Source organism: Salvelinus alpinus, chromosome 3 (assembly GCF_045679555.1).
Source record: "Salvelinus alpinus chromosome 3, SLU_Salpinus.1, whole genome shotgun sequence".
In the NCBI taxonomy this organism is placed as follows: Eukaryota; Metazoa; Chordata; class Actinopteri; order Salmoniformes; family Salmonidae; genus Salvelinus; species Salvelinus alpinus.
Window position 1 is genome coordinate 105,078,165 of NC_092088.1, and position 27,900 is coordinate 105,106,064.

The window sequence follows — 27,900 nt, forward strand, 5'->3', positions numbered from 1 at the left end:
GGTACCAGGTAATAACCCAGTGGTACCAGGTAATAACCCAGTGGTACCAGGTAATAACCCAGTGGTACCAGGTAATAACCCAGTGGTACCAGGTAATAACTCAGTGGTACCAGGTAATAACTCAGTGGTACCAGGTAATAACCCTTTAGTTGTGTGTAGATAACCCAGTGGTACCAGGTAATAACCCAGTGGTACCATGTAATAACCCAGTGGTACCAGGTAATAACCCAGTGGTACCAGATAATAACCCAGTGGTACCAGGTAATAACCCAGTGGTACCAGATAATAACCCAGTGGTACCAGATAATAACTCAGTGGTACCAGGTAATAACCCAGTGGTACCAGGTAATAACCCAGTGGTACCAGATAATAACCCAGTGGTACCAGGTAATAACTCAGTGGTACCAGGTAATAACCCAGTGGTACCAGGTAATAACCCAGTGGTACCAGGTAATAACCCAGTGGTACCAGGTAATAACCCAGTGGTAACAGGTAATAACCCAGAGGTACCAGGTAATAACCCAGTGGTACCAGGTAATAACTCAGTGGTACCAGGTAATAACCCAGTGGTACCAGGTAATAACCCAGTGGTACCAGGTAATAACCCAGTGGTACCAGATAATAACCCAGTGGTACCAGATAATAACTCAGTGGTACCAGGTAATAACCCAGTGGTACCAGGTAATAACCCAGTGGTACCAGGTAATAACCCAGTGGTACCAGGTAATGACTCAGTGGTACCAGGTAATAACCCAGTGGTACCAGGTAATAACCCAGTGGTACCAGGTATTAACCCAGAGGTACCAGGTAATAACCCAGTGGTACCAGGTAATAACCCAGTGGTACCAGGTAATAACTCAGTGGTACCAAGGAATAACCCAGTGGTACCAGATAATAACCCAGAGGTACCAGGTAATAACCCAGTGGTACCAGGTAATAACTCAGTGGTACCAGGGAATAACCCAGTGGTACCAGGTAATAACCCAGTGGTACCAGGGAATAACCCAGTGGTACCAGGTAATAACTCAGTGGTACCAGGTAATAACCCAGTGGTACCAGGTAATAACCCTGTAGTTGTGTGTAGATTACCCAGTGGTACCAGGTAATAACCCTGTAGTTGTGTGTAGATTACCCAGTGGTACCAGGTAATAACCCAGTGGTACCAGGTAATAACCCAGTGGTACCAGGTAATAACCCAGTGGTACCAGGTAATAACTCAGTGGTACCAGGTAATAACCCAGTGGTACCAGGTAATAACCCTTTAGTTGTGTGTAGATAACCCAGTTGTACCAGGTAATAACCCAGTGGTACCAGGTAATAACCCAGTGGTACCAGGTAATAACCCAGTGGTACCATGTAATAACCCAGTGGTACCAGGTAATAACCCAGTGGTACCAGGTAATAACCCAGTGGTACCAGGTAATAACCCTTTAGTTGTGTGTAGATAACCCAGTGGTACCAGGTAATAACCCAGTGGTACCAGGTAATAACCCAGTGGTACCAGGTAATAACCCAGTGGTACCAGGTAATAACCCAGTGGTACCAGGTAATAACTCAGTGGTACCAGGTAATAACCCAGTGGTACCAGGTAATAACTCAGTGGTACCAGGTAATAACCCTTTAGTTGTGTGTTGATAACCCAGTGGTACCAGGTAATAACCCTGTAGTTGTGTGTAGATAACCCAGTGGTACCAGGTAATAACCCAGTGGTACCAGGTAATAACCCAGTGGTACCAGGTAATAACCCAGTGGTACCAGGTAATAACCCTTTAGTTGTGTGTAGATAACCCAGTGGTACCAGGTAATAACCCAGTGGTACCAGGTAATAACCCAGTGGTACCAGGTAATAACCCAGTGGTACCAGGTAATAACCCTTTAGTTGAGGCTGTTCTGAGGGCAAAAGGTGGTGCAGCAACTTAATATCAGGAAGGTGTTCCTAATGTTTTGTCCACTCAGTGTATAATACCAACAGGTTGAGGGTAGAGGTGGTCACGTAGGGGTCTGGCTTTCTGTGGAGTCACAGACATAACGTTTTACTAAGTTTTCCAACACCCAAAGTGTTGTGGACCAACCTGTATGAGAAGTACAATAATACGTGCTAAGGTGTCACATGACCTGTTCTGTAAAGGCCCAGTGCGGTCAAAAACGTGATTTACCTGTGTTTTATATACATTTCCACACTATGAGGTTGGAAGAAAACTGTGAAAATGATGATAATGCCCTTTTAGTGTCTTCGCTGTTTGAAAAGACCGCCTGTAAATTCAGCCTGTTTTAGTGGGATGGAGACTTGGGCCTGCCTGATGACATCACCAGTAAATTAGTTAATAGACCAATAAGAAAGCGATTTGGCTTGCCTGATGACATCACCAGGCATTACATGAGTTAATAGACCAATAAGAAAGAGACTTGGCCTGCCTGATGACATCACCAGGCATTACATGAGTTAATAGACCAATAAGAAAGAGACTTGGCCTGCCTGATGACATCACCAGGCATTAAATGAGTTAATAGACCAATAAGAAAGCGATTTGGCCTGCCTGATGACATCACCAGGCATTACATGAGTTAATAGACCAATAAGAAAGAGACTTGGCCTGCCTGATGACATCACCAGTAAATTAGTTAATAGACCAATAAGAAAGGGTGTTCCAAACCTCTCTGCCAATAACAGCTAGTTTTACGTTTTCCCCGCCCCACTCAGACCACTCCCAGACAGTCCTTTAGAAATGGCTCTTTGCTAAGAACCAATTTTCATTTTAAGTTAAAACAATCACGGTAATATATTCACAGTAATTGTTACACAGAAATGATTTGATTATTGAGATGAAAGCGGCTGCGTTGGACTTTTTAAATGATTCTGTAACAGACTAAATGTAATATTTATCACTAAAGACTCAATTACAGCTTCTGGATAAAGATCTGAATCACTATTCAAATACAACGCTAAAAACTACCTCTGAGGGAAGCATCGTCTGGAATGTCACGTTACGTCTGAAGGCCTCGTCCTAAATGGCGTCCTCTTCTCAATACGCTGCAGTGCACTACTTTCAATCAGGGCCCAGAGTAGTGCACTACTTTCAATCAGGGCCCATAGTAGTGCACTACTTTCAATCAGGGCCCATAGTAGTGCACTACTTTTAATCAGGGCCCATGTAGTGCACTACTTTCAGTTAGGGCCCATAGTGGAGCACTACTTTCAATCAGGGCCTATAGTAGTGCACTACTTTCAATCAGGGCCTATAGTAGTGCACTACTTTCAATCAGGGCCCATAGTAGTGCACTACTTTTAATCAGGGCCTATAGTAGTGCACTACTTTCAATCAGGGCCCATAGTAGTGCACTACTTTCAATCAGGGCCCATAGTAGTGTACTACTTTCAATCAGGGCCCATAGTAGTGCACTACTTTTAATCAGGGCCCATAGTAGTCCACTACTTTCAGTTAGGGCCCATAGTAGTCCACTAGGACTACTAAAGGTTATGTTGAAAGTGAAAACAAATTGCTGAGGAAATTTGATCTCTCCGTTAATTAACCGTGCGCTGCTGAGCAAAAGTCGTCCATTAAAATTAAATGAGCGAATTTAAACAGGTAAACACTATACACACCACGGCGTTTATGTGCTTTTCTTAACTCTCATATAGATTGCATTTAACCGTCTCCGTTTACGAGAAGATACTTTATCAACAGACACTAGGCTCTAACACGCTCAGCTTCATCCTTCTCAGCTTGTTAAACTCTGGGGTTTCATCCAATCAGCATCTCGTAGTTATAAACAAAGATGATAACTTTGTTTAACCAGACGATACCTTTTTAGAGTGGCCTAAGATTATCGTCTTTCAAAGTGTTGTGATTAATCGCTGTCGTGTGTCGTGTGTGTTGACCGAACAGCGGAACATAAAAGGACAGCGATTCCTCAGGTTCTGTCCCAAAATGGCACCCTATTGCCTTTGTAGTGCACTTCTTTTAACCAGGGCCCATAGGGAATCTAGGGAATAGGGTGCCATTTAGGACACTACCTTAGTCTCTATGGGAATCCTCACGGGACACTGTCTTAGTCTCTATGGGAATCCTCACGGGACACTGCCTTAGTCTCTATGGGAATCCTCACGGGACACTGTCTTAGTCTCTATGGGAATCCTCACAGGACACTGTCTTAGTCTCTATGGGAATCCTCACAGGACACTGTCTTAGTCTCTATGGGAATCCTCACGGGACACTGTCTTAGTCTCTATGGGAATCCTCACAGGACACTGTCTTAGTCTCTATGAGAATCCTCACAGGACACTGTCTTAGTCTCTATGGGAATCCTCACAGGACACTGTCTTAGTCTCTATGAGAATCCTCACAGGACACTGTCTTAGTCTCTATGGGAATCCTCACAGGACACTGTCTTAGTCTCTATGGGAATCCTCACGGGACACTGTCTTAGTCTCTATGGGAATCCTCACAGGACACTGTCTTAGTCTCTATGAGAATCCTCACGGGACACTGTCTTAGTCTCTATGGGAATCCTCACAGGACACTGTCTTAGTCTCTATGAGAATCCTCACAGGACACTGTTTAGTCTCTATGGGAATCCTCACAGGACACTGTCTTAGTCTCTATGGGAATCCTCACGGGACACTGCCTTAGTCTCTATGGGAATCCTCACAGGACACTGTCTTAGTCTCTATGGGAATCCTCACGGGACACTGTCTTAGTCTCTATGGGAATCCTCACGGGACACTGTCTTAGTCTCTATGGGAATCCTCACAGGACACTGTCTTAGTCTCTATGGGAATCCTCACGGGACACTGCCTTAGTCTCTATGGGAATCCTCACAGGACACTGTCTTAGTCTCTATGAGAATCCTCACGGGACACTGTCTTAGTCTCTATGGGAATCCTTACAGGACACTGTCTTAGTCTCTATGGGAATCCTTACAGGACACTGTCTTAGTCTCTATGGGAATCATCACGGGACACTGTCTTAGTCTCTATGGGAATCCTCACGGGACACTGTCTTAGTCTCTATGGGAATCCTCACGGGACACTGTCTTAGTCTCTATGGGAATCCTCACAGGACACTGTCTTAGTCTCTATGGGAATCCTCACAGGACACTGTCTTAGTCTCTATGGGAATCCTCACAGGACACTGTCTTAGTCTCTATGGGAATCCTCACGGGACACTGTCTTAGTCTCTATGGGAATCCTCACAGGACACTGTCTTAGTCTCTATGGGAATCCTCACAGGACACTGTCTTAGTCTCTATGGGAATCCTCACGGGACACTGTCTTAGTCTCTATGGGAATCCTCACGGGACACTGCCTTAGTCTCTATGGGAATCCTCACGGGACACTGTCTTAGTCTCTATGGGAATCCTCACAGGACACTGTCTTAGTCTCTATGAGAATCCTCACAGGACACTGTCTTAGTCTCTATGAGAATCCTCACAGGACACTGTCTTAGTCTCTATGGGAATCATCACGGGACACTGTCTTAGTCTCTATGGGAATCCTCACGGGACACTGTCTTAGTCTCTATGGGAATCCTCACAGGACACTGTCTTAGTCTCTATGGGAATCCTCACAGGACACTGTCTTAGTCTCTATGAGAATCCTCACAGGACACTGTCTTAGTCTCTATGGGAATCCTCACAGGACACTGTCTTAGTCTCTATGGGAATCCTCACGGGACACTGTCTTCGTCTCTATGGGAATCCTCACGGGACACTGTCTTAGTCTCTATGGGAATCCTTACGGGACACTGTCTTAGTCTCTATGGGAATCCTCACGTGACACTGTCTTAGTCTCTACTTTAAGCTGTCCATACTGACACAGACAGACTGTTCGTCAGAAGCTAAACTCTACAGCCTAATGTCCTTTAAACCCGTTTCTGTACAGCACTTTGAGATCTTTAACCTGCTTTAGAAGCTAAACGCTACAGCTAAATGCTAAACCTGCCCTTTAAACCTGCTTTAGAAGCTAAACGCTACAGCTAAATGCTAAACCTGCCCTTTAAACCTGCTTTAGAAGCTAAACGCTACAGCTAAATGCTAAACCTGCCCTTTAAACCTGCTTTAGAAGCTAAATGCTATAGCTAAATGCTAAACCTGTCCTTTAACCTGCTTTAGAAGCTAAACGCTACACTAAACCTGTCCTTTAAACCTGCTTTAGAAGCTAAACGCTACAGCTAAATGCTAAACCTGTCCTTTAACTTGCTTTAGAAGCTAAACGCTACACTAAACCTGCCCTTTAAACCTGCTTTAAAAGCTAAACGCTACAGCTAAATGCTAAACCTGTCCTTTAAACCTGCTTTAAAAGCTAAACGCTACAGCTAAATGCTAAACCTGTCCTTTAAACCTGCTTTAGAAGCTAAACGCTACAGCTAAATGCTAAACCTGTCCTTTAAACCTGCTTTAGAAGCTAAACGCTATAGCTAAATGCTAAACCTGTCCTTTAACCTGCTTTAGAAGCTAAACGCTACACTAAACCTGTCCTTTAAACCTGCTTTAGAAGCTAAACGCTACAGCTAAATGCTAAACCTGTCCTTTAACCTGCTTTAGAAGCTAAACGCTACACTAAACCTGCCCTTTAAACCTGCTTTAAAAGCTAAACGCTACAGCTAAATGCTAAACCTGTCCTTTAAACCTGCTTTAGAAGCTAAACGCTACAGCTAAATGCTAAACCTGTCCTTTAAACCTGCTTTAGAAGCTAAACGCTATAGCTAAATGCTAAACCTGTCCTTTAACCTGCTTTAGAAGCTAAACGCTACACTAAACCTGTCCTTTAAACCTGCTTTAGAAGCTAAACGCTACAGCTAAATGCTAAACCTGTCCTTTAACCTGCTTTAGAAGCTAAACTCTACAGCTAAATGCTAAACCTGTCCTTTAACCTGCTTTAGAGGCTAAACTCTACAGCTAAATGCTAAACCTGTCATTTAAACCTGTGTTGATGCTAAACTCTACAGCTAAATGATAAACCTGTCCTTTAAACCTGTGTTGATGCTAAACTCTACAGCTAAATGCTAAACCTGTCCTTTAAACCTGTGTTGAAGCTAAAAGCTAAATGTAAACGCCACTTCTCCTTCCTTTGCCCGCAGACCTTCCTAACCCAGGCCATGCAATCATTTCCACTGGTGCTTGCACAGAGAATCACTTCGCCTGGTCCCAGATCAGTTTGTGCTGTTTTGCCAACTCCTATGGTCCTTGTCACGTCAAAACTGGGAAGACAGCACAAACGGATCTTGAATCAGGCTAGCAATAACTTTGCAAGGCATCCATAACCCAGGGCATCCAATTATTTAACCTGGCCTTCATCAACACATGCAGCCAACTGATTACGTCCACAGAGACAGACAGGAGATTAGTCATACTGACAACCGAGGGTCTCTAGGCCATATCACCATATCACCGTGCAGGGTCAAACCGGGCTGGGGGGGATCATATTAATAATATTACAGGCCTCTCCCTCCCCCTCCCCATTTCATCTCTCCTCTCCTCTCCTCTTCTCTCCTTCTCCTCTCATCTCCTTCTCCTCTTCTCTCCTCTCCCTTCCACTCCCCATTTCCTCTCTCTTCTCCTCTTCTCTCCTCTTCTCTTTTCTCCTCTCATCTCCTTCTCCTCTTCTCTCCTCTCCTCTCCTTCTCCTCTTCTCTCCTCTCCCTCCCACTCCCCATTTCCTCTCTCCTCTCCTCTTCTCTTCTCTTCTCTCCTCCCTTCCCTGGTCTGCTTGAACCATATAATATATCTCTGCTGTCCTCTGGTCCTCTGGTAGAACCATATAATATATCTCTGGTCCTCTGGTAGAACCATATAATATATCTCTGCTGTCCTCTGGTAGAACCATATAATATATCTCTGCTGTCCTCTGGTCCCCTGGTAGAACCATATAATATATCTCTGCTGTCCTCTGGTCCTCTGGTAGAACCATATAATATATCTCTGCTGTCCTCTGGTAGAACCATATAATATATCTCTGCTGTCCTCTGGTAGAACCATATAATATATCTCTGCTGTCCTCTGGTAGAACCATATAATATATCTCTGCTGTCCTCTGGTAGAACCACATAATATATCTCTGCTGTCCTCTGTTAGAACCACATAATATATCTCTGCTGTCCTCTGGTAGAACCATATAATATATCTCTGCTGTCCTCTGGTAGAACCATATAATATATCTCTGCTGTCCTCTGGTAGAACCACATAATATATCTCTGCTGTCCTCTGGTAGAACCACATAATATATCTCTGCTGTCCTCTGGTCCTCTGGTAGAACCATATAATATATCTCTGCTGTCCTCTGGTAGAACCACATAATATATCTCTGCTGTCCTCTGGTAGAACCACATAATATATCTCTGCTGTCCTCTGGTCCTCTGGTAGAACCATATAATATATCTCTGCTGTCCTCTGGTAGAACCACATAATATATCTCTGCTGTCCTCTGGTAGAACCATATAATATATCTCTGCTGTCCTCTGGTAGAACCATATAATATATCTCTGCTGTCCTCTGGTAGAACCACATAATATATCTCTGCTGTCCTCTGGTCCTCTGGTAGAACCATATAATATATCTCTGCTGTCCTCTGGTAGAACCACATAATATATCTCTGCTGTCCTCTGGTAGAACCATATAATATATCTCTGCTGTCCTCTGGTAGAACCATATAATATATCTCTGCTGTCCTCTGGTAGAACCACATAATATATCTCTGCTGTCCTCTGGTAGAACCACATAATATATCTCTGCTGTCCTCTGGTCCCCTGGTAGAACCACATAATATATCTCTGCTGTCCTCTGGTAGAACCATATAATATATCTCTGCTGTCCTCTGGTAGAACCATATAATATATCTCTGCTGTCCTCTGGTAGAACCACATAATATATCTCTGCTGTCCTCTGGTAGAACCATATAATATATCTCTGGTCCTCTGGTAGAACCATATAATATATCTCTGCTGTCCTCTGGTCCTCTGGTAGAACCACATAATATATCTCTGCTGTCCTCTGGTTCTCTGGTAGAACCACATACTATATCTCTGCTTTCCTCTGGTAGAACCATATAATATATCTCTGCTGTCCTCTGGTCCTCTGGTAGAACCACATAATATATCTCTCCTGTCCTCTGGTAGAACCATATAATATATCTCTGCTGTCCTCTGGTAGAACCATATAATATATCTCCGCTGTCCTCTGGTCCTCTGGTAGAACCACATAATATATCTCTGCTGTCCTCTGGTCCTCTGGTAGAACCACATAACATAGACATGGTCTAAGGTAGAACCACAGTGTGTTTAGGAAAGTTAAGAGGTACTCCATCATAATACAACACAGTGCTTCATTATATAGAGTTCTCCTGATATCTCCAGGAGCGATTAGTATCATTTTTTGTCAATTTTTTTGTCCTCTGTTAGGTAATTAGCAATTAGTGTTAGTTCTTCAGTCTCCCCTGGTTTAGCCAGAGTTCTCCTGATATCTCCAGGAGTGATTAGTATAATTATTTTGTCCATTTTTTTGTCCTCTGTTAGGTAATTAGCAATTAGTGTTAGTTCTTCAGTCTCCCCTGCTTTCTCAGCGGCAGTTCTAAGTGTTTTTGTAGCAAAACAAAGACCGTCGACGAAACAAAGACGTTCCTGTGGAGTTGAGGAAAGATAGGAACTCACCACTCTCGTTCCTGTGGAGTTGAGGAAAGATAGGAACTCACCACTCTCTTTCCTGTGGAGTTGAGGAAAGATAGGAACTCACCACTCTCGTTCCTGTGGAGTTGAGGAAAGATAGGAACTCACCACTCTCGTTCCTGTGGAGTTGAGGAAAGATAGGAACTCACCACTCTCGTTCCTGTGGAGTTGAGGAAAGATAGGAACTCACCACTCTCGTTCCTGTGGAGTTGAGGAAAGATAGGAACTCACCACTCTCGTTCCTGTGGAGTTGAGGAAAGATAGGAACTCACCACTCTCGTTCCTGTGGAGTTGAGGAAAGATAGGAACTCACCACTCTCGTTCCTGTGGAGTTGAGGAAAGATAGGAACTCACCACTCTCGTTCCTGTGGAGTTGAGGAAAGATAGGAACTCACCACTCTCGTTCCTGTGGAGTTGAGGAAAGATAGGAACTCACCACTCTCGTTCCTGTGGAGTTGAGGAAAGATAGGAACTCACCACTCTCGTTCCTGTGGAGTTGAGGAAAGATAGGAACTCACCACTCTCGTTCCTGTGGAGTTGAGGAAAGATAGGAACTCACCACTCTCTTTCCTGTGGAGTTGAGGAAAGATAGGAACTCACCACTCTCGTTCCTGTGGAGTTGAGGAAAGATAGGAACTCACCACTCTCTTTCCTGTGGAGTTGAGGAAAGATAGGAACTCACCACTCTCGTTCCTGTGGAGTTGAGGAAAGATAGGAACTCACCACTCTCTTTCCTGTGGAGTTGAGGAAAGATAGGAACTCACCACTCTCTTTCCTGTGGAGTTGAGGAAAGATAGGAACTCACCACTCTCGTTCCTGTGGAGTTGAGGAAAGATAGGAACTCACCACTCTCGTTCCTGTGGAGTTGAGGAAAGATAGGAACTCACCACTCTCTTTCCTGTGGAGTTGAGGAAAGATAGGAACTCACCACTCTCGTTCCTGTGGAGTTGAGGAAAGATAGGAACTCACCACTCTCGTTCCTGTGGAGTTGAGGAAAGATAGGAACTCTCTCACTTGATAGTCTTCGTTATTTACAGATCATCTCATTTTGCTCTTGTGTAGCTTTGTCAGCTATGTGTCTGTTTTCTGTACCTGTTCCCACCTCTCCCTGTAGACTTTACAGACACTCCCCTCTCCTTGGCTGCAACCCTTCTAATTCCGTGGACACTGGAATTCCGGGTCTCTGTTACTGTTTGGAACTGCCGATCTGCGGTCAAGAACGCTGAGTTCATCTCAGCCTATGCTGCCCTTCAGACCCTTGACCTTTTGGCCCTGAAGGAGACATGGATCACCTCAGAGAACACTGCTACTCCAGCTGCTCTCTCTTCATCTGACTACGTTTTCTCTCATAGTCCGACAGCATCTGGTCGTCACGGTGGTGGCACAGGGCTACTCATTTATCCTAAGTGGAGATTTTCTCTTTCCTCCCTCTCTCACCTGTCCATCTCCTCATTTGAATTCCATGCTGTCACTGTCACTTGTCCACTCAAGCTTAACATTGTTGTCATCTATCGCCCACCAGGTGCTCTTGGAGAGTCCCTCAATGAGCTTGACACTTTGATAAGCTAATTTCCTGACGATGGCTCACCGCTCTTCGTACTTGGAGACTTCAATCTCCCAACGTTTGCCTTCGATTCATTTCTTTCCAACTCTCTTTTCCCTCCTTGCCTCTTTTGACCTCACCTTTTCCCGATCCTTTCCAACTCTCTTTCCCCTCCTTGCCTCTTTTGACCTCACCTTTTCCCGATCCTTTCCAACTCACAAGTCAAGCAATATGCTTGACCTCATCTTTACTAGGGGCTACTTGCCTACTAATCTCCCTGCAAGGTCTCTGATCACTACTTTGTTTCCCTTTGTCACCCTCTTCTCCAACCCTAAACGCTCAGCTCCTACCCAGATGGTCTCTCTCTCTCTCTCTCTCTCTCTCTCTCTCTCTCTCTCTCTCCCACTACTCTCTCCTCTTCTATCCTATCATCTCTAACCACTCAGCCCCTACCCAGATGGTCTCTCTCTCTCCCACTACTCTCTCCTCTTCTATCCTATCATCTCTAACCACTCAGCCCCTACCCAGATGGTCACTCTCTCCCACTACTCTCTCCTCTTCTATTCTATCATCTCTCCCTTCTGTTAAATCCTTCTCCCTCCTGTCTCCTGATTCTGCCTCTTCAACCCAACTCTTCTACCTTTCCGCATCCTATGACTCTCACTGTCCCCTTTCCTCCCGGCCGGCTCGGCCCTCCCCTCCTGCTCCGTGGCTTAGTGACTCAGTGCAAGCTTACAGAACAGGGCAGCAGACAGCTGAGGGAAAATGGAGGAAAACTAAACTTCCAGAGGACCTATCATCCTTTCACTCCCTCCTCTCTATCTTCTCTTCCTCTGTATCCTCTGCTAAAGCCACATTCTATCCCTCTATCTAGGAAACTCTTTTCCACCTTCTCCTACGTCCTTAATCCTCTTAACGTCACCTGGTAGAAGCAGCCAGGTAGGATTTAATCTAAGAGTGTACAGAGCCTGAGAACTCTCTCAGAATGATCTTCTAACAAGTCTGGCTTCAAGATGGCTCACTCAACCGAGGCTGTCCTTCCCTGTGTTACGGAGGCTCCCCGCACTACCAAAGCTAAATATTAATAATAAAAAACGTTTACCCCCTTTTTCTCCCAAATTCCGTCATATTCAATTGGTAGTTACAGTCTTGTCTCATCGCTGCAATTCCCGTACGGACTCGGGAGAGGCAAAGGTCGAAAGCCGTGCGTCCTCCGAAACACAACCCAACCAAGCCGCACTGCTTCTTGACACAATGCCCACTTAACCCGGAAGCCAGCCGCACCCTTGTGTCGGAGGAAACACCGTACCCCTGGCGACCGTGTCAGCGTGCATAGCGCCCGGCCCGCCACAGGAGTCGCTAGAGCGTGACGGGACAAGAACATCCCTGCCGGGCCAAACGCTCCCCTAAACCGGACGACGCTGGGCCAATTGTGCGCCGCCCCATTGGTCTCCCGGTCGCTGCCGGCTGCGACAGAGCCTGGACTCGAACCAGGATCTCTAGTGGCACAGCTAGCACTACGACGCAGTGCCTTAGACAAAGCTAAAGCTAAATCTTTAACCTCTGTTCTCATCTTCCTAGATCTATCCGCTGCCTTCGACACTGTGAACCATCAGATCCTTCTCTCCACCCTCTCAGGGCTGGGCGTCTCAGACCCTGCCTCCTCTCCACCCTCTCAGGGCTGGGTGTCTCAGGCTCTATCAGATCCTCCTCTCCACCCTCTCAGGGCTGGGCGTCTCAGGTTCTATCAGATCCTCCTCTCCACCCTCTCAGGGCTGGGTGTCTCAGACTCTATCAGATCCTCCTCTCCACCCTCTCAGGGCTGGGTGTCTCAGGCTCTATCAGATCCTCCTCTCCACCCTCTCAGAGCTGGGTGTCACAGGCTCTATCAGATCCTCCTCTCCACCCTCTCAGGGCTGGGTGTCTCAGACTCTATCAGATCCTCCTCTCCACCCTCTCAGGGCTGGGTGTCTCAGGCTCTATCAGATCCTCCTCTCCACCCTCTCAGGGCTGGGTGTCTCAGGCTCTATCAGATCCTCCTCTCCACCCTCTCAGGGCTGGGTGTCTCAGGCTCTATCAGATCCTCCTCTCCACCCTCTCAGGGTTGGGCGTCTCAGACTCTATCTATCAGATCCTCCTCTCCACCCTCTCAGGGCTGGGCGTCTCAGGTTCTATCAGATCCTCCTCTCCACCCTCTCAGGGCTGGGTGTCTCAGGCTCTATCAGATCCTCCTCTCCACCCTCTCAGGGTTGGGAGTCTCAGGTTCTATCAGATCCTCCTCTCCATCCTCTCAGGGCTGGGTGTCTCAGACTCTATCAGATCCTCCTCTCCACCCTCTCAGGGCTGGGTGTCTCAGGCTCTATCAGATCCTCCTCTCCACCCTCTCAGGGCTGAGTGTCTCAGGCTCTATCAGATCCTCCTCTCCACCCTCTCAGGGCTGGGTGTCTCAGGCTCTATCAGATCCTCCTCTCCACCCTCTCAGGGCTGGGCGTCTCAGGGTCTATCAGATCCTCCTCTCCACCCTCTCAGGACTGGGTGTCTCAGGGTCTATCAGATCCTCCTCTCCACCCTCTCAGGACTGGGTGTCTCAGGCTCTATCAGATCCTCCTCTCCACCCTCTCAGGGCTGGGAGTCTCAGGCTCTATCAGATCCTCCTCTCCACCCTCTCAGGGCTGGGTGTCTCAGGCTCTATCAGATCCTCCTCTCCACCCTCTCAGGGTTGGGAGTCTCAGGTTCTATCAGATCCTCCTCTCCATCCTCTCAGGGCTGGGCGTCTCAGGTTCTATCAGATCCTCCTCTCCACCCTCTCAGGGCTGGGTGTCTCAGGCTCTATCAGATCCTCCTCTCCACCCTCTCAGGGCTGGGTGTCTCAGGCTCTATCAGATCCTCCTCTCCACCCTCTCAGGGCTGGGTGTCTCAGGCTCTATCAGATCCTCCTCTCCACCCTCTCAGGACTGGGTGTCTCAGGCTCTATCAGATCCTCCTCTCCACCCTCTCAGGGCTGGGAGTCTCAGGCTCTGCACACTCTTGAATTGCATCCAACCTGGCAGGCCGCTCCGACCAGGTGACGTGGAGAGGATCTGTGTCTGCGCCACATCACAGAGTGGTGTTCCATCCTACTGGCCTCCTCTGTGTGGGGAGTAGTGATCCACATCACAGAGTGGTGTTCCATCCTACTGGCCTCCTCTGTATGGGGAGTAGTGATCCACATCACAGAGTGGTGTTCCATCCTACTGGCCTCCTCTGTGTGGAGAGTAGTGATCCACATCACAGAGTGGTGTTCCATCCTACTGGCCTCCTCTGTGTGGGGAGTAGTGATCCACATCACAGAGTGGTGTTCCATCCTACTGGCCTCCTCTGTGTGGGGAGTAGTGATCCACATCACAGAGTGGTGTTCCATCCTACTGGCCTCCTCTGTGTGGGGAGTAGTGATCCACATCACAGAGTGGTGTTCCATCCTACTGGCCTCCTCTGTATGGGGAGTAGTGATCCACATCACAGAGTGGTGTTCCATCCTACTGGCCTCCTCTGTGTGGGGAGTAGTGATCCACATCACAGAGTGGTGTTCCATCCTACTGGCCTCCTCTGTATGGGGAGTAGTGATCCACATCACAGAGTGGTGTTCCATCCTACTGGCCTCCTCTGTGTGGGGAGTAGTGATCCACATCACAGAGTGGTGTTCCATCCTACTGGCCTCCTCTGTATGGGGAGTAGTGATCCACATCACAGAGTGGTGTTCCATCCTACTGGCCTCCTCTGTGTGGGGAGTAGTGATCCACATCACAGAGTGGTGTTCCATCCTACTGGCCTCCTCTGTATGGGGAGTAGTGATCCACATCACAGAGTTGTGTTCCATCCTACTGGCCTCCTCTGTGTGGGGAGTAGTGATCCACATCACAGAGTGGTGTTCCATCCTACTGGCCTCCTCTGTATGGGGAGTAGTGATCCACATCACAGAGTGGTGTTCCATCCTACTGGCCTCCTCTGTGTGGGGAGTAGTGATCCACATCACAGAGTGGTGTTCCATCCTACTGGCCTCCTCTGTGTGGAGAGTAGTGATCCACATCACAGAGTGGTGTTCCATCCTACTGGCCTCCTCTGTGTGGGGAGTAGTGATCCACATCACAGAGTGGTGTTCCATCCTACTGGCCTCCTCTGTGTGGGGAGTAGTGATCCACATCACAGAGTGGTGTTCCATCCTACTGGCCTCCTCTGTGTGGGGAGTAGTGATCCACATCACAGAGTGGTGTTCCATCCTACTGGCCTCCTCTGTGTGGGGAGTAGTGATCCACATCACAGAGTGGTGTTCCATCCTACTGGCCTCCTCTGTGTGGGGAGTAGTGATCCACATCACAGAGTGGTGTTCCATCCTACTGGCCTCCTCTGTGTGGGGAGTAGTGATCCACATCACAGAGTGGTGTTCCATCCTACTGGCCTCCTCTGTGTGGGGAGTAGTGATCCACATCACAGAGTGGTGTTCCATCCTACTGGCCTCCTCTGTGTGGGGAGTAGTGATCCACATCACAGAGTGGTGTTCCATCCTACTGGCCTCCTCTGTGTGGAGAGTAGTGATCCACATCACAGAGTGGTGTTCCATCCTACTGGCCTCCTCTGTATGGGGAGTAGTGATCCACATCACAGAGTGGTGTTCCATCCTACTGGCCTCCTCTGTGTGGGGAGTAGTGATCCACATCACAGAGTGGTGTTCCATCCTACTGGCCTCCTCTGTATGGGGAGTAGTGATCCACATCACAGAGTGGTGTTCCATCCTACTGGCCTCCTCTCTGTGGGGAGTAGTGATCCACATCACAGAGTGGTGTTCCATCCTACTGGCCTCCTCTGTGTGGGGAGTAGTGATCCACATCACAGAGTTGTGTTCCATCCTACTGGCCTCCTCTGTGTGGGGAGTAGTGATCCACATCACAGAGTGGTGTTCCATCCTACTGGCCTCCTCTGTATGGGGAGTAGTGATCCACATCACAGAGTGGTGTTCCATCCTACTGGCCTCCTCTGAGGTAATCACACAGCTCTGAGTATCTCTCACCAGCTGTCTCAGTTCCCGTCAGCTCTGATTGAGATCAATTACATGATCGTGGCAACGCTGTGTCTTGTTGTGTTGTGCCCACAGAGCGTTGTCACTCAGAGGCCTGAAATATACTTTTTGTTTGTGTTTGTTTGAGAGGGGAACTGAAGAGGAATAGACACTCTGGTGTTTTGTAAAACCATCCTTTATTCTTTCCTAAAACCTCCAACTGGTTTAGAATGTCCCTTTAGTGAACACCCACCCACTGAACCTCTTCTATCAAACAGCACTAATGAAATCTATTTGATCCGTCTTTCCCCCCTCTTTCTCCATTTCTCTCTCTCTCTGACTCTTTCTCTCTCTCTCTCTCTGACTTTCTCTCTCTCTCGTTCTCTCTCTCTCTTTCTCCCCCTCTCGTTCTCTCTCGTTCTCTCTCTCTCTGTCTCTCTCTCTCTCTGTCTCTCTCTCTCTCTCTCTCTCTCTCTCTCTCTCTCTCTCTCTCTCTCTCTCTCTCGCTCTCTCTCTCTCTCGTTCTCTCTCGTTCTCTCTCGCTCTCTCTCTCTCTCTCGTTCTCTCTCTCTCTCCATCTCTCTCTCTCTCTCTCTCGTTCTCTCTTGTTCTCTCTCTCTCGTTCTCTCTCTCTCGTTCTCTCTCTCTCTCTCTCTCTCTCTCTCTCTCTCTCTCTCTCTCTCTCTCTCTCTCTCTCACGTTCTCTACCCTTCTCTATCCCTCAGTGGTTTAAAGCAGGGACAGAATATGCAGCCAGTCGAAGGGGTAGTCTCTGGGATTCTGGGGCCTTGACTATGGCTTAACAGATGGTTTCCCAGAAGCCACTGTGGGAGGGCGGGAGGCAGGGCAAGGTTACGAACAGGGTATCAGCGAGGTAGTTTTCCTCTCAAACTGTGATTGGCTGATCTCTACTGTGTATGTGACCTATAGTAACATGGTGGCTGAAGGATGAAGTAGGTGACAGGTGTGAACCTCGCCGCCCGCTACCCATGGTGCATTGCGGGGCAGAACTCCTCTGGTGGTCACACATGGAGGTTACAGCAGCTTAGAGGTGAAGTGGTATATTCACTAGACCGGGTGACGCTGAGTTGCCAGACTGACCTGGTCTGGTCTCCAAGCTGTATCTCTCACGGCTCAGATCACGTTCTGGCAGTCAAAAGATTCAAAATGGCTAGGGACATGATCTCTAACCAAAGGGTAAAGGATGAGGATTTGGCGTCAATAGTGAAAATGAATTTATTTAGAGTTTCCCTTGACGGGGAAAGGCTGGAGGAGGCTGGTTGGGGAGGTATAGGATGATGAGCTCATTGTAATGGCTGGAGGAGGCTGGTTGGGGAGGTATAGGATGATGAGCTCATTGTAATGGCTGGAGGAGGCTGGTTGGGGAGGTATAGGATGATGAGCTCATTGTAATGGCTGGAGGAGACTGGTGGGGGAGGTATAGGATGATGAGCTCATTGTAATGGCTGGAGGAGGCTGAATGGGGGAGGTATAGGATGATGAGCTCATTGTAATGGCTGGAGGAGGCTGAATGGGGGAGGTATAGGATGATGAGCTCATTGTAATGGCTGGAGGAGGCTGGTTGGGGAGGTATATGATGATGAGCTCATTGTAATGGCTGGAGGAGGCTGGTGGGGGAGGTATAGGATGATGAGCTCATTGTAATGGCTGGAGGAGTCTGGTTGGGGAGGTAGGATGATGAGCTCATTGTAATGGCTGGAGGAGGCTGAATGGGGGAGGTATAGGATGATGAGCTCATTGTAATGGCTGGAGGAGGCTGAATGGGGGAGGTATAGGATGATGAGCTCATTGTAATGGCTGGAGGAGGCTGGTGGGGGAGGTATAGGATGATGAGCTCATTGTAATGGCTGGAGGAGGCTGGTGGGGGAGGTATAGGATGATGAGCTCATTGTAATGGCTGGAGGAGGCTGGTGGGGGAGGTATAGGATGATGAGCTCATTGTAATGGCTGGGGGAGGCTGGTGGGGGAGGTATAGGATGATGAGCTCATTGTAATGGCTGGAGGAGGCTGGTTGGGGAGGTATAGGATGATGAGCTCATTGTAATGGCTGGAGGAGGCTGGTGGGGGAGGTATAGGATGATGAGCTCATTGTAATGGCTGGAGGAGGCTGGTGGGGGAGGTATAGGATGATGAGCTCATTGTAATGGCTGGAGGAGGCTGGTTGGGGAGGTATAGGATGATGAGCTCATTGTAATGGCTGGAGGAGGCTGGTGGGGGAGGTATAGGATGATGAGCTCATTGTAATGGCTGGAGGAGGCTGGTGGGGGAGGTATAGGATGATGAGCTCATTGTAATGGCTGGAGGAGGCTGGTGGGGGAGGTATAGGATGATGAGCTCATTGTAATGGCTGGGGGAGGCTGGTGGGGGAGGTATAGGATGATGAGCTCATTGTAATGGCTGGAGGAGGCTGGTGGGGGAGGTATAGGATGATGAGCTCATTGTAATGGCTGGAGGAGGCTGAATGGGGGAGGTATAGGATGATGAGCTCATTGTAATGGCTGGAGGAGGCTGAATGGGGGAGGTATAGGATGATGAGCTCATTGTAATGGCATGAGGAGGCTGGTTGGGGAGGTATAGGATGATGAGCTCATTGTAATGGCTGGAGGAGGCTGGTGGGGGAGGTATAGAGGAGGCTGGTTGGGGAGGTATAGGATGATGAGCTCATTGTAATGGCTGGAGGAGGCTGGTGGGGGAGGTATAGGATGATGAGCTCATTGTAATGGCTGGGGGAGGCTGGTGGGGGAGGTATAGGATGATGAGCTCATTGTAATGGCTGGAGGAGGCTGGTTGGGGAGGTATAGGATGATGAGCTCATTGTAATGGCTGGAGGAGGCTGGTGGGGGAGGTATAGGATGATGAGCTCATTGTAATGGCTGGAGGAGGCTGGTGGGGGAGGTATAGGATGATGAGCTCATTGTAATGGCTGGAGGAGGCTGGTTGGGGAGGTATAGGATGATGAGCTCATTGTAATGGCTGGAGGAGGCTGGTGGGGGAGGTATAGGATGATGAGCTCATTGTAATGGCTGGAGGAGGCTGGTGGGGGAGGTATAGGATGATGAGCTCATTGTAATGGCTGGAGGAGGCTGGTGGGGGAGGTATAGGATGATGAGCTCATTGTAATGGCTGGGGGAAGCTGGTGGGGGAGGTATAGGATGATGAGCTCATTGTAATGGCTGGAGGAGGCTGGTGGGGGAGGTATAGGATGATGAGCTCATTGTAATGGCTGGAGGAGGCTGAATGGGGGAGGTATAGGATGATGAGCTCATTGTAATGGCTGGAGGAGGCTGAATGGGGGAGGTATAGGATGATGAGCTCATTGTAATGGCAGGAGGAGGCTGGTTGGGGAGGTATAGGATGATGAGCTCATTGTAATGGCTGGAGGAGGCTGGTGGGGGAGGTATAGAGGAGGCTGGTGGGGGAGGTATAGGATGATGAGCTCATTGTAATGGCTGGAGGAGGCTGGTTGGGGAGGTATAGGATGATGAGCTCATTGTAATGGCTGGAGGAGGCTGGTGGGGGAGGTATAGGATGATGAGCTCATTGTAATGGCTGGAGGAGGCTGGTTGGGGAGGTATAGGATGATGAGCTCATTGTAATGGCTGGAGGAGGCTGGTGGGGGAGGTATAGGATGATGATGAGCTCATTGTAATGGCTGGAGGAGGCTGGTGGGGGAGGTATAGGATGATGAGCTCATTGTAAAGGCTGGAGGAGGCTGATGGGGGAGGTATAGGATGATGAGCTCATTGTAATGGCTGGAGGAGGCTGGTGGGGGAGGTATAGGATGATGAGCTCATTGTAATGGCAGGAGGAGGCTGGTGGGGGAGGTATAGGATGATGAGCTCATTGTAATGGCTGGAGGAGGCTGGTTGGGGAGGTATAGGATGATGAGCTCATTGTAATGGCTGGAGGAGGCTGGTTGGGGAGGTATAGGATGATGAGCTCATTGTAATGGCAGGAGGAGGCTGAATGGGGGAGGTATAGGATGATGAGCTCATTGTAATGGCTGGAGGAGGCTGGTGGGGGAGGTATAGGATGATGAGCTCATTGTAATGGCTGGAGGAGGCTGGTGGGGGAGGTATATGATGATGAGCTCATTGTAATGGCTGGAGGAGGCTGGTGGGGGAGGTATAGGATGATGAGCTCATTGTAATGGCAGGAGGAGGCTGAATGGGGGAGGTATAGGATGATGAGCTCATTGTAATGGCTGGAGGAGGCTGGTGGGGGAGGTATAGGATGATGAGCTCATTGTAATGGCTGGAGGAGGGTGGTTGGGGAGGTATAGGATGATGAGCTCATTGTAATGGCTGGAGGAGGCTGGTTGGGGAGGTATAGGATGATGAGCTCATTGTAATGGCTGGAGGAGGCTGGTGGGGGAGGTATAGGATGATGAGCTCATTGTAAAGGCTGGAGGAGGCTTGTTGGGGAGGTATAGGATGATGAGCTCATTGTAATGGCTGGAGGAGGCTGGTTGGGGAGGTATAGGATGATGAGCTCATTGTAATGGCTGGAGGAGGCTGGTGGGGGAGGTATAGGATGATGAGCTCATTGGCTGGAGTGGAATAAATGGAACGCTGGCAAACATGGGGTTTCCATATGTTATTTTTCTCCCCAAATTCGTGATATCTAATTGATAGTCACAATCTTGTCTCATCGCTGCAACTCACCAACGGGCTCGGGAGAGCAGAAGGTCGAGTCATGCGTCCTCCGAAACATGACCCGCCTAGCCACGCTTAACACCCGCCCACTTAACCCCGGAAGCCAGCCGCACCAAATCAAAGTTTATTTTTCACGAGCGCCGAATACAACAGGTGTAGATCTTAAAGTGAAATGATTACTTTCAAGCCCCTAAGCAATTTTTAAGTAAAAAATAGGTATTATTTAAACAATAGATAAGTACAGACATTTTTTTTTTAACTGTAAAATGACAGTGGAAATAACAGTAGCGAGGCTCTATACAGGTGGTACGGTTGCAGAGTACAGGTTAGTCGGGCTGATTGAGCTACTATGTACATGTAGGTATAGTTAAAGTGACTATGCATAGATGATAAACAGAGAGTAGCAGCAGCGTAAAAGAGGGGTTGGCGGGGGGAAGTGCCTTGCGGTCAGAGGCCGAGCACTTGCAGTACCAGGCAGTGATGCAACCAGTCAGGATGCTCTCGATGTTGCAGCTGTATAACCTTTTGAGGATCTCAGGACCCATGCCAAATCTTTTCAGTCTCCTGCGGGGGGAATAGGTGTTGTCGTGCCCTCTTCACGACTGTCTTGGTGTGTTTGGACCATATTACTTTGTTGGTGATGTGGACACCAAGGAACTTGAAGCTCTCAACCTGCTCCACTACAGCCCTGTAGAGAGATTGCATCATCTGTGGATCTGTTTGAGCGATATGCAAATTGGAGTGGGTCTAGGTTTTCTGGGATAATGGTGTTGATGTGAGCCATTACCAGCCTTTCAAAGCACTTCATGGCTACGGACGTGAGTGCTACGGGTCTGTAGTCATTTAGGCAGGTTGCCTTTGTGTTCATGGGCACAGGGACTATGATGGTCTGCTTGAAACATGTTAGTAATACAGACTCAATCAGGGACATGTTGAAAATGTCAGTGAAGACACCTGCCAGTTGGTCAGCACATGCTCGGAGCACACATCCTGGTAATCCGTCTTGCCCAGCGGCCTTGTGAATTTTTACCTGTTTAAAGGTCTTTCTCACGTCAGCTACGGATACCGGGATTACACAGTCATCTGGAACAGCTTGTGCTCTCATGCATGCCTCGGTGTTGCTTGCCTCGAAGCGAGCATAGAAGTGATTTAGCTCGTCTGGTAGGCTCGTGTCACTGGGCAGCTCGCGGCTATGCTTCCCTTTGTAGTCTGTTATAGTTTGCAAGCCCTGCCACATCCGACGAGCGTCACAGCCGGTGTAGCACAATTCAATCTTAGTCCTGTATTGGCGCTTTGCCTGTTTGATGGTTCGTCAGAGGAGATAGCGGGATTTCTCATAAGCTTCCGGGTTAGAGTCCCGCACCTTGAAAGCGGCAGCTCTAGCCTTTAGCTCAGTGTGAATGTTGCCTGTAATCGATGGCTTCTGGTTGGGATATGTAATTAAACGGTCACTGTGGGAATTAGGTTGTTGATGCACTTATTGATGAAGCCGTTGACTGAAGTAATATACTCCTCAATGCCATTGGATGAATCCCGGAACATATTTTAGTCTGTGCTAGCAAAACTGTTGGTTTGCGTAGCATTCGCGTCATCTGACCACTTCCGTATTGAGCGAGTCACTGGCACTTCCTGCTTTAGTTTTTGCTTGTGAGGAGGAATCAGGAGGATAGAATTATGGTCAGATTTGCCAAATGGACGGCGATTTAGTTGAGGTTTAGTGAATGATTTGTCCCAAAAACAATGCTTTTAGTTTTTGAAATATTTAGGACTAACTTATTTTCTTGCCACCCATTATGAAACTGTCTGCAGCTCTTTGTTAATTAAGTGTTGCAGTGATTTCACTTGCTGTGGTCGCTGACGTGTATAATATTAAGTCATCCACATACATAGACACTCTAGCATTACTCAAGGCCAGAGGCAGGTCATTAGTAAAGATTGAAAAGGTAGGGGGCCTAGACAGTTGCCCTGGGGAATGCCAGGTTCTACCTGGATTATGTTGGAGAGTCTTCTATTAAAGAACACCCTCTATGCAATACAAAATAATATACAGTGACTGTACAAAACATTAGGAACATTTTCCTAATATTGAGTTGCACCCCCTTCTGCCCTCAGAACAGCCTAAATTCGTCGGGGCATGAACCCTACAAGGTGTCGAAAGCGTTCCACCGGGATGCTGTCCCATGTTCACTCCATTGCTTCCCACAGTTGTGTCAAGTTGTCTGGATGTCCTTTGAGTGGTGGACCGTTCTTGATATACACAGGAAACTGTTGAGCATGAAAAACCCAGTAGCGTTGCAGTTCTTGACACACTCAAACCGGTGCGCCTTGCACCTACTACCATATCCCGTTCAAAGGCACTTAAATCAATTGTCTCAAGGCTTAAAAATCCTTCTTTAACCTGTCTCCTCCTCTTCATCTACACTGATTGAAGTGGATTTAACAATTTTGCATCAATAAGGGATCATAGCTTTCACCCGAATTCACCTGGTCAGTCTATGCCATGGAAAGAGCAGGTGTTCTTTAATGTTTTGTACACTCAGAGTATATGACTTTATAAAGCCAAATAACACATGTTTTTTTCTCTCCCAGGTGTCTCCAGAATATGCCCTCGGGACGGCAGCGCTATGACCTTGACCCTGAACTCGTCCAGCTCTTCCCCCTCTGTAGACCCCAGTATGTACCTGAACAACAGCTACCCAGGGTTGAAGGCCTACGCCGACAACGCCATCCTGGGCCTGGGCCTTGTGCTGGACAACGACTCCGTTACCAGGGACCTCACCAACCTGACCAGGTATAGGTTAGAGGGTTAGAAACCGAATCCCAGAGTTGACTCTCTGAAGGGAATTCTCAGGGAGTGAGCCGGAAACTGGATGGGGTTTCTGGAATTCATTATCCTAGATACCATCTCCTGCCTGTTGTGCCCTTGAGCATGGGACTTAACCTGTAAACTGCTCCAGGGGTGTTGCACTGTGGCTGAGCCATTCCTACAACCTCTCCGTCTGTTTGTCTCGGGAGGGTTGGGATTAAGGAAATACATTTCAGTTTCAGTGTTACAATGTAATCATCTTGTTCTTCTTTCGACCAGCTGGTCCAACACCTCCCTCCTTGATCCCATGGTGACCTATGACCCTCTGGGAGGTCACACCATCTGGCAGGTCATCCTGATCGTGTTCCTCACCGGGTCTCTGTCTCTGGTCACCGTCGTAGGAAACATCCTGGTGCTCATCTCCTTCAAGGTAGATTGTAGGCCTAGACTAACGTCACAATGTGTTATGACTTCCTGTAATTGATTAAGTAGGCTTGTCCGAGCCAGAATGGCCCACAGGGCATGAGCCTATCTCCTGTCTCTGTAGCGCGAGGTAGCTTGATGGCACGTGTATCGCAGGCCGTAATTATTGCAGGGGCGTACGTGCCTCAAAACTCTTACTGAATGGTCCACTACATTGTTTTTAACAGCTTTTAACATCATACGTCTGGTTCATTTGATGTTTTACTGTGGAGTGACACTTTAATAATAAAGGTTTCTCTTCTCTCTTCCAGGTGAACAAGCAGCTGAAGACAGTGAATAACTACTACCTCCTCAGTCTGGCCTTTGCTGACCTCATCATCGGTATTTTATTGTACTTTGTGTTTTCATACGTGTATAGATGATGTAATGTATCACAGCTGATATTAATAATAGATTGTACTATGATTGCCTACAGTGTCTCACAAATGTGTAATATGTACAGTCAATTACTGTAATATCAAATGTGTAATATGTATTAGTCAGTTACTGTAATATCAAATGTGTAATATGCATTAGTCAGTTACTGTAATATCAAATGTGTAATATGTATTAGTCAGTTACTGTAATATCAAATGTGTAATATGTATTAGTCAGTTATTGTAATATCAAATGTGTAATATGTATTAGTCAGTTACTGTAATATCAAATGGGTAATATATATTGTCAATTACTGTAATATCAAAAGTGTAATATATATTGTCAGTTACTGTAATAACGGAGTGAAACTAAAATACAGTGTTCTAATTCTAGGAACTCTTTCCATGAACCTCTACACTACCTACATTATCATGGACCAATGGGCTTTGGGGAACTGGGCGTGCGACCTGTGGTTGGCTATCGACTACGTGGCGAGCAACGCCTCCGTCATGAACCTGCTGGTCATCAGCTTCGACCGCTACTTCTCCATAACTCGACCTCTGACCTACCGGGCCAAGAGGACCACCAAGAGAGCTCTGACTATGATCAGCATGGCCTGGTCCGTGTCCTTCGTCCTGTGGGCGCCGGCTATACTCTTCTGGCAGTATATCGTAGGGGAGCGCACTGTGCCTCCTGGAGAATGCTTTATCCAGTTTCTCTCAGAGCCTATTATCACATTCTGCACGGCCATCGCTGCCTTCTACCTGCCGGTCACCATCATGACGGTTCTCTACTGGAGAATCTACAGAGAGACAGAGAACAGGCAGAAGGACCTGGCGGGGTTGAGGGGGTCGGGGGCAGGGAACAAGGCGGGCCAGGGGGGTAGCCAGAAGGAGGAGGAGGAGAAGAAGAAGGAGGAGGCCCAGGAAGAGGAGGCTCCCATGGTGCCCAAGACAGGAAGCTCCAGGAGCTGCAGCAGTTACGAGCTTAACCAGGCCGGTCAGAAAGGCTCTGGAGCCAAGAAGACCAGAGGACGCTTCCGGTTCTGGCCGCTGACTAGGTGGTCCAAGAAGACGACAATCACAGTGGGAGGAGAGCCGGAACACAGCAGCTCCGATAGCTGGAACAACAACGATGGGGGCGGGGCCTCCATGGACCAATCAGACTCTGAGGACGAGGAGGGGGCGACGGAGTCAAGCCGAGCTATATATTCCATCGTGGTCAACCTGCCGGGGATAAACTCCGCCCCTGGCAACAACCCTAACAATGACCCCCAGCTGACATCTCCTGAGGACCAGGATGCTTCGAAGGACCCTCTCCGGCCACCAGGGGGCGATAATAAGGACAAAAAGTCATCCTCTAATACCAGAAAGGAGAAGGACAAGGAAGACAACAGCTACCACCAACGCTCCTTCTCTAAAACCCCCGTCACTTCCTCGTCTTCCATCCAGACCTCCACCAGGAGCCAAACAGGGGATGTGTCCTCCACCTCCAAGTCCCCCTCCTCGGCCACCTCGGCCCCCATCTCCCTGAAGAATGCGGCCATGGCCAAGCGCTTCGCCTCCAAAGCCAAGACCCAGATCACCAAGCGTAAGAAGCAGAGTGTAGTCAAGGAGAAGAAAGAGAAGAAGGCCGCCCAGACTCTCAGTGCCATCCTGTTGGCTTTCATCATAACCTGGACTCCCTATAACATTATGGTGTTGGTCAACACCTTCTGTACTGACTGCATCCCTGAGGCTCTGTGGGCTCTGGGCTACTGGCTGTGTTACGTCAACAGCACCATCAACCCCATGTGTTACGCCATGTGCAACCTCACCTTCAGGAATACCTTCAAGATGATTCTGCTCTGCCGCTGGCAGGACATCAACAAACGCAACAAGCCTCAGTTCCAGCAGAGGCAGACGGTCGCCTTCCGCAAGAAGGAGCCCTTGCAGGTGTAATCTACTGGGTCAGCTGTAGGACTCTGTCGGTACTGCCTCTCTGGGATTGTTTTACAGGATAGTTGGCCAGGGAGATGGACTGTACTTACAAGCCGTTCTCAACGATGAAGAGATTACATAATAATACAAAGAAAAATAGTAACACGACAAATAAAATACACAATTATTTTCAATTAACTCTGCATCTCTTCCAACTATTGACTTTTCTTTCACAACTGACACACCAGTTTGGTGCCAAAACATTGACAACAAAGACATATTGACATCGTAAAATCATTAAAAACGGTCTTAAAAAAACACAGGATACTTCATGCTGAATCCCTCATATTTAACAGCAATAGTATTCACCAACTTGGTTAATATTTAGAATAATGTTTTACAGCTTTGTCATTGTATTTTGATTTTTAAATCATATATGTTGCATGTGTTAAGGCCACACAGATGACCAGGGATATTTATACACGGACAGAAGGGGAGATTTGATTGGATTTATTTGATGTTTAGGGCACCCGACCCAATGGAATATTTGTCATATATAAAAGGGCTGTCAAATGTATGACATTTACATTTACATTTAAGTCATTTAGCAGACGCTCTTATCCAGAGCGACTTACAAATTGGACAATATCTGTTGGTGTTTCCAAGCCTGGTTTTAACTGAACTGTTGCTATACAGTTACAGAACATCAACAATCCTACAGAACACGGTTACAGAACTTCAACAATCCTACAGAACACGGTTACAGAACTTCAACAATCCTACAGAACACGGTTACAGAACTTCAACAATCCTACAGAACACGGTTACAGAACTTCAACAATCCTACAGAACACGGTTACAGAACATCAACAATCCTACAGAACACGGTTACAGAACTTCAACAATCCTACAGAACACGGTTACAGAACTTCAACAATCCTACAGAACACGGTTACAGAACTTCAACAATCCTACAGAACACGGTTACAGAACTTCAACAATCCTACAGAACACGGTTACAGAACTTCAACAATCCTACAGAACACGGTTACAGAACTTCAACAATCCTACAGAACACGGTTACAGAACTTCAACAATCCTACAGAACACGGTTACAGAACTTCAACAATCCTACAGAACACGGTTACAGAACTTCAACAATCCTACAGAACACGGTTACAGAACTTCAACAATCCTACAGAACACGGTTACAGAACTTCAACAATCCTACAGAACACGGTTACAGAACATCAACAATCCTACAGAACACGGTTACAGAACTTCAACAATCCTACAGAACACGGTTACAGAACTTCAACAATCCTACAGAACACGGTTACAGAACATCAACAATCCTACAGAACACGGTTACAGAACTTCAACAATCCTACAGAACACGGTTACAGAACTTCAACAATCCTACAG

General features: G+C 47.7%; 1 protein-coding gene across 1 annotated transcript in view; it reads left to right on the forward strand.

Moving 5' to 3' along the window:
• LOC139571655 (muscarinic acetylcholine receptor M3-like) overlaps positions 1-27,217 on the forward strand; it is a 128,537-nt gene extending 101,320 nt beyond the window's left edge. Inside the window, exons 3-6 of the mRNA XM_071394728.1 lie at positions 23,500-23,701; positions 23,996-24,146; positions 24,451-24,520; positions 24,950-27,217. Coding sequence (XP_071250829.1) covers positions 23,535-23,701; positions 23,996-24,146; positions 24,451-24,520; positions 24,950-26,496 — 1,935 coding nt within the window. The 5' untranslated portion in view covers positions 23,500-23,534 and the 3' untranslated portion in view covers positions 26,497-27,217. The remainder of the gene's footprint in view (positions 1-23,499; positions 23,702-23,995; positions 24,147-24,450; positions 24,521-24,949) is intronic.
• Positions 27,218-27,900: the final 683 nt, after the last annotated feature.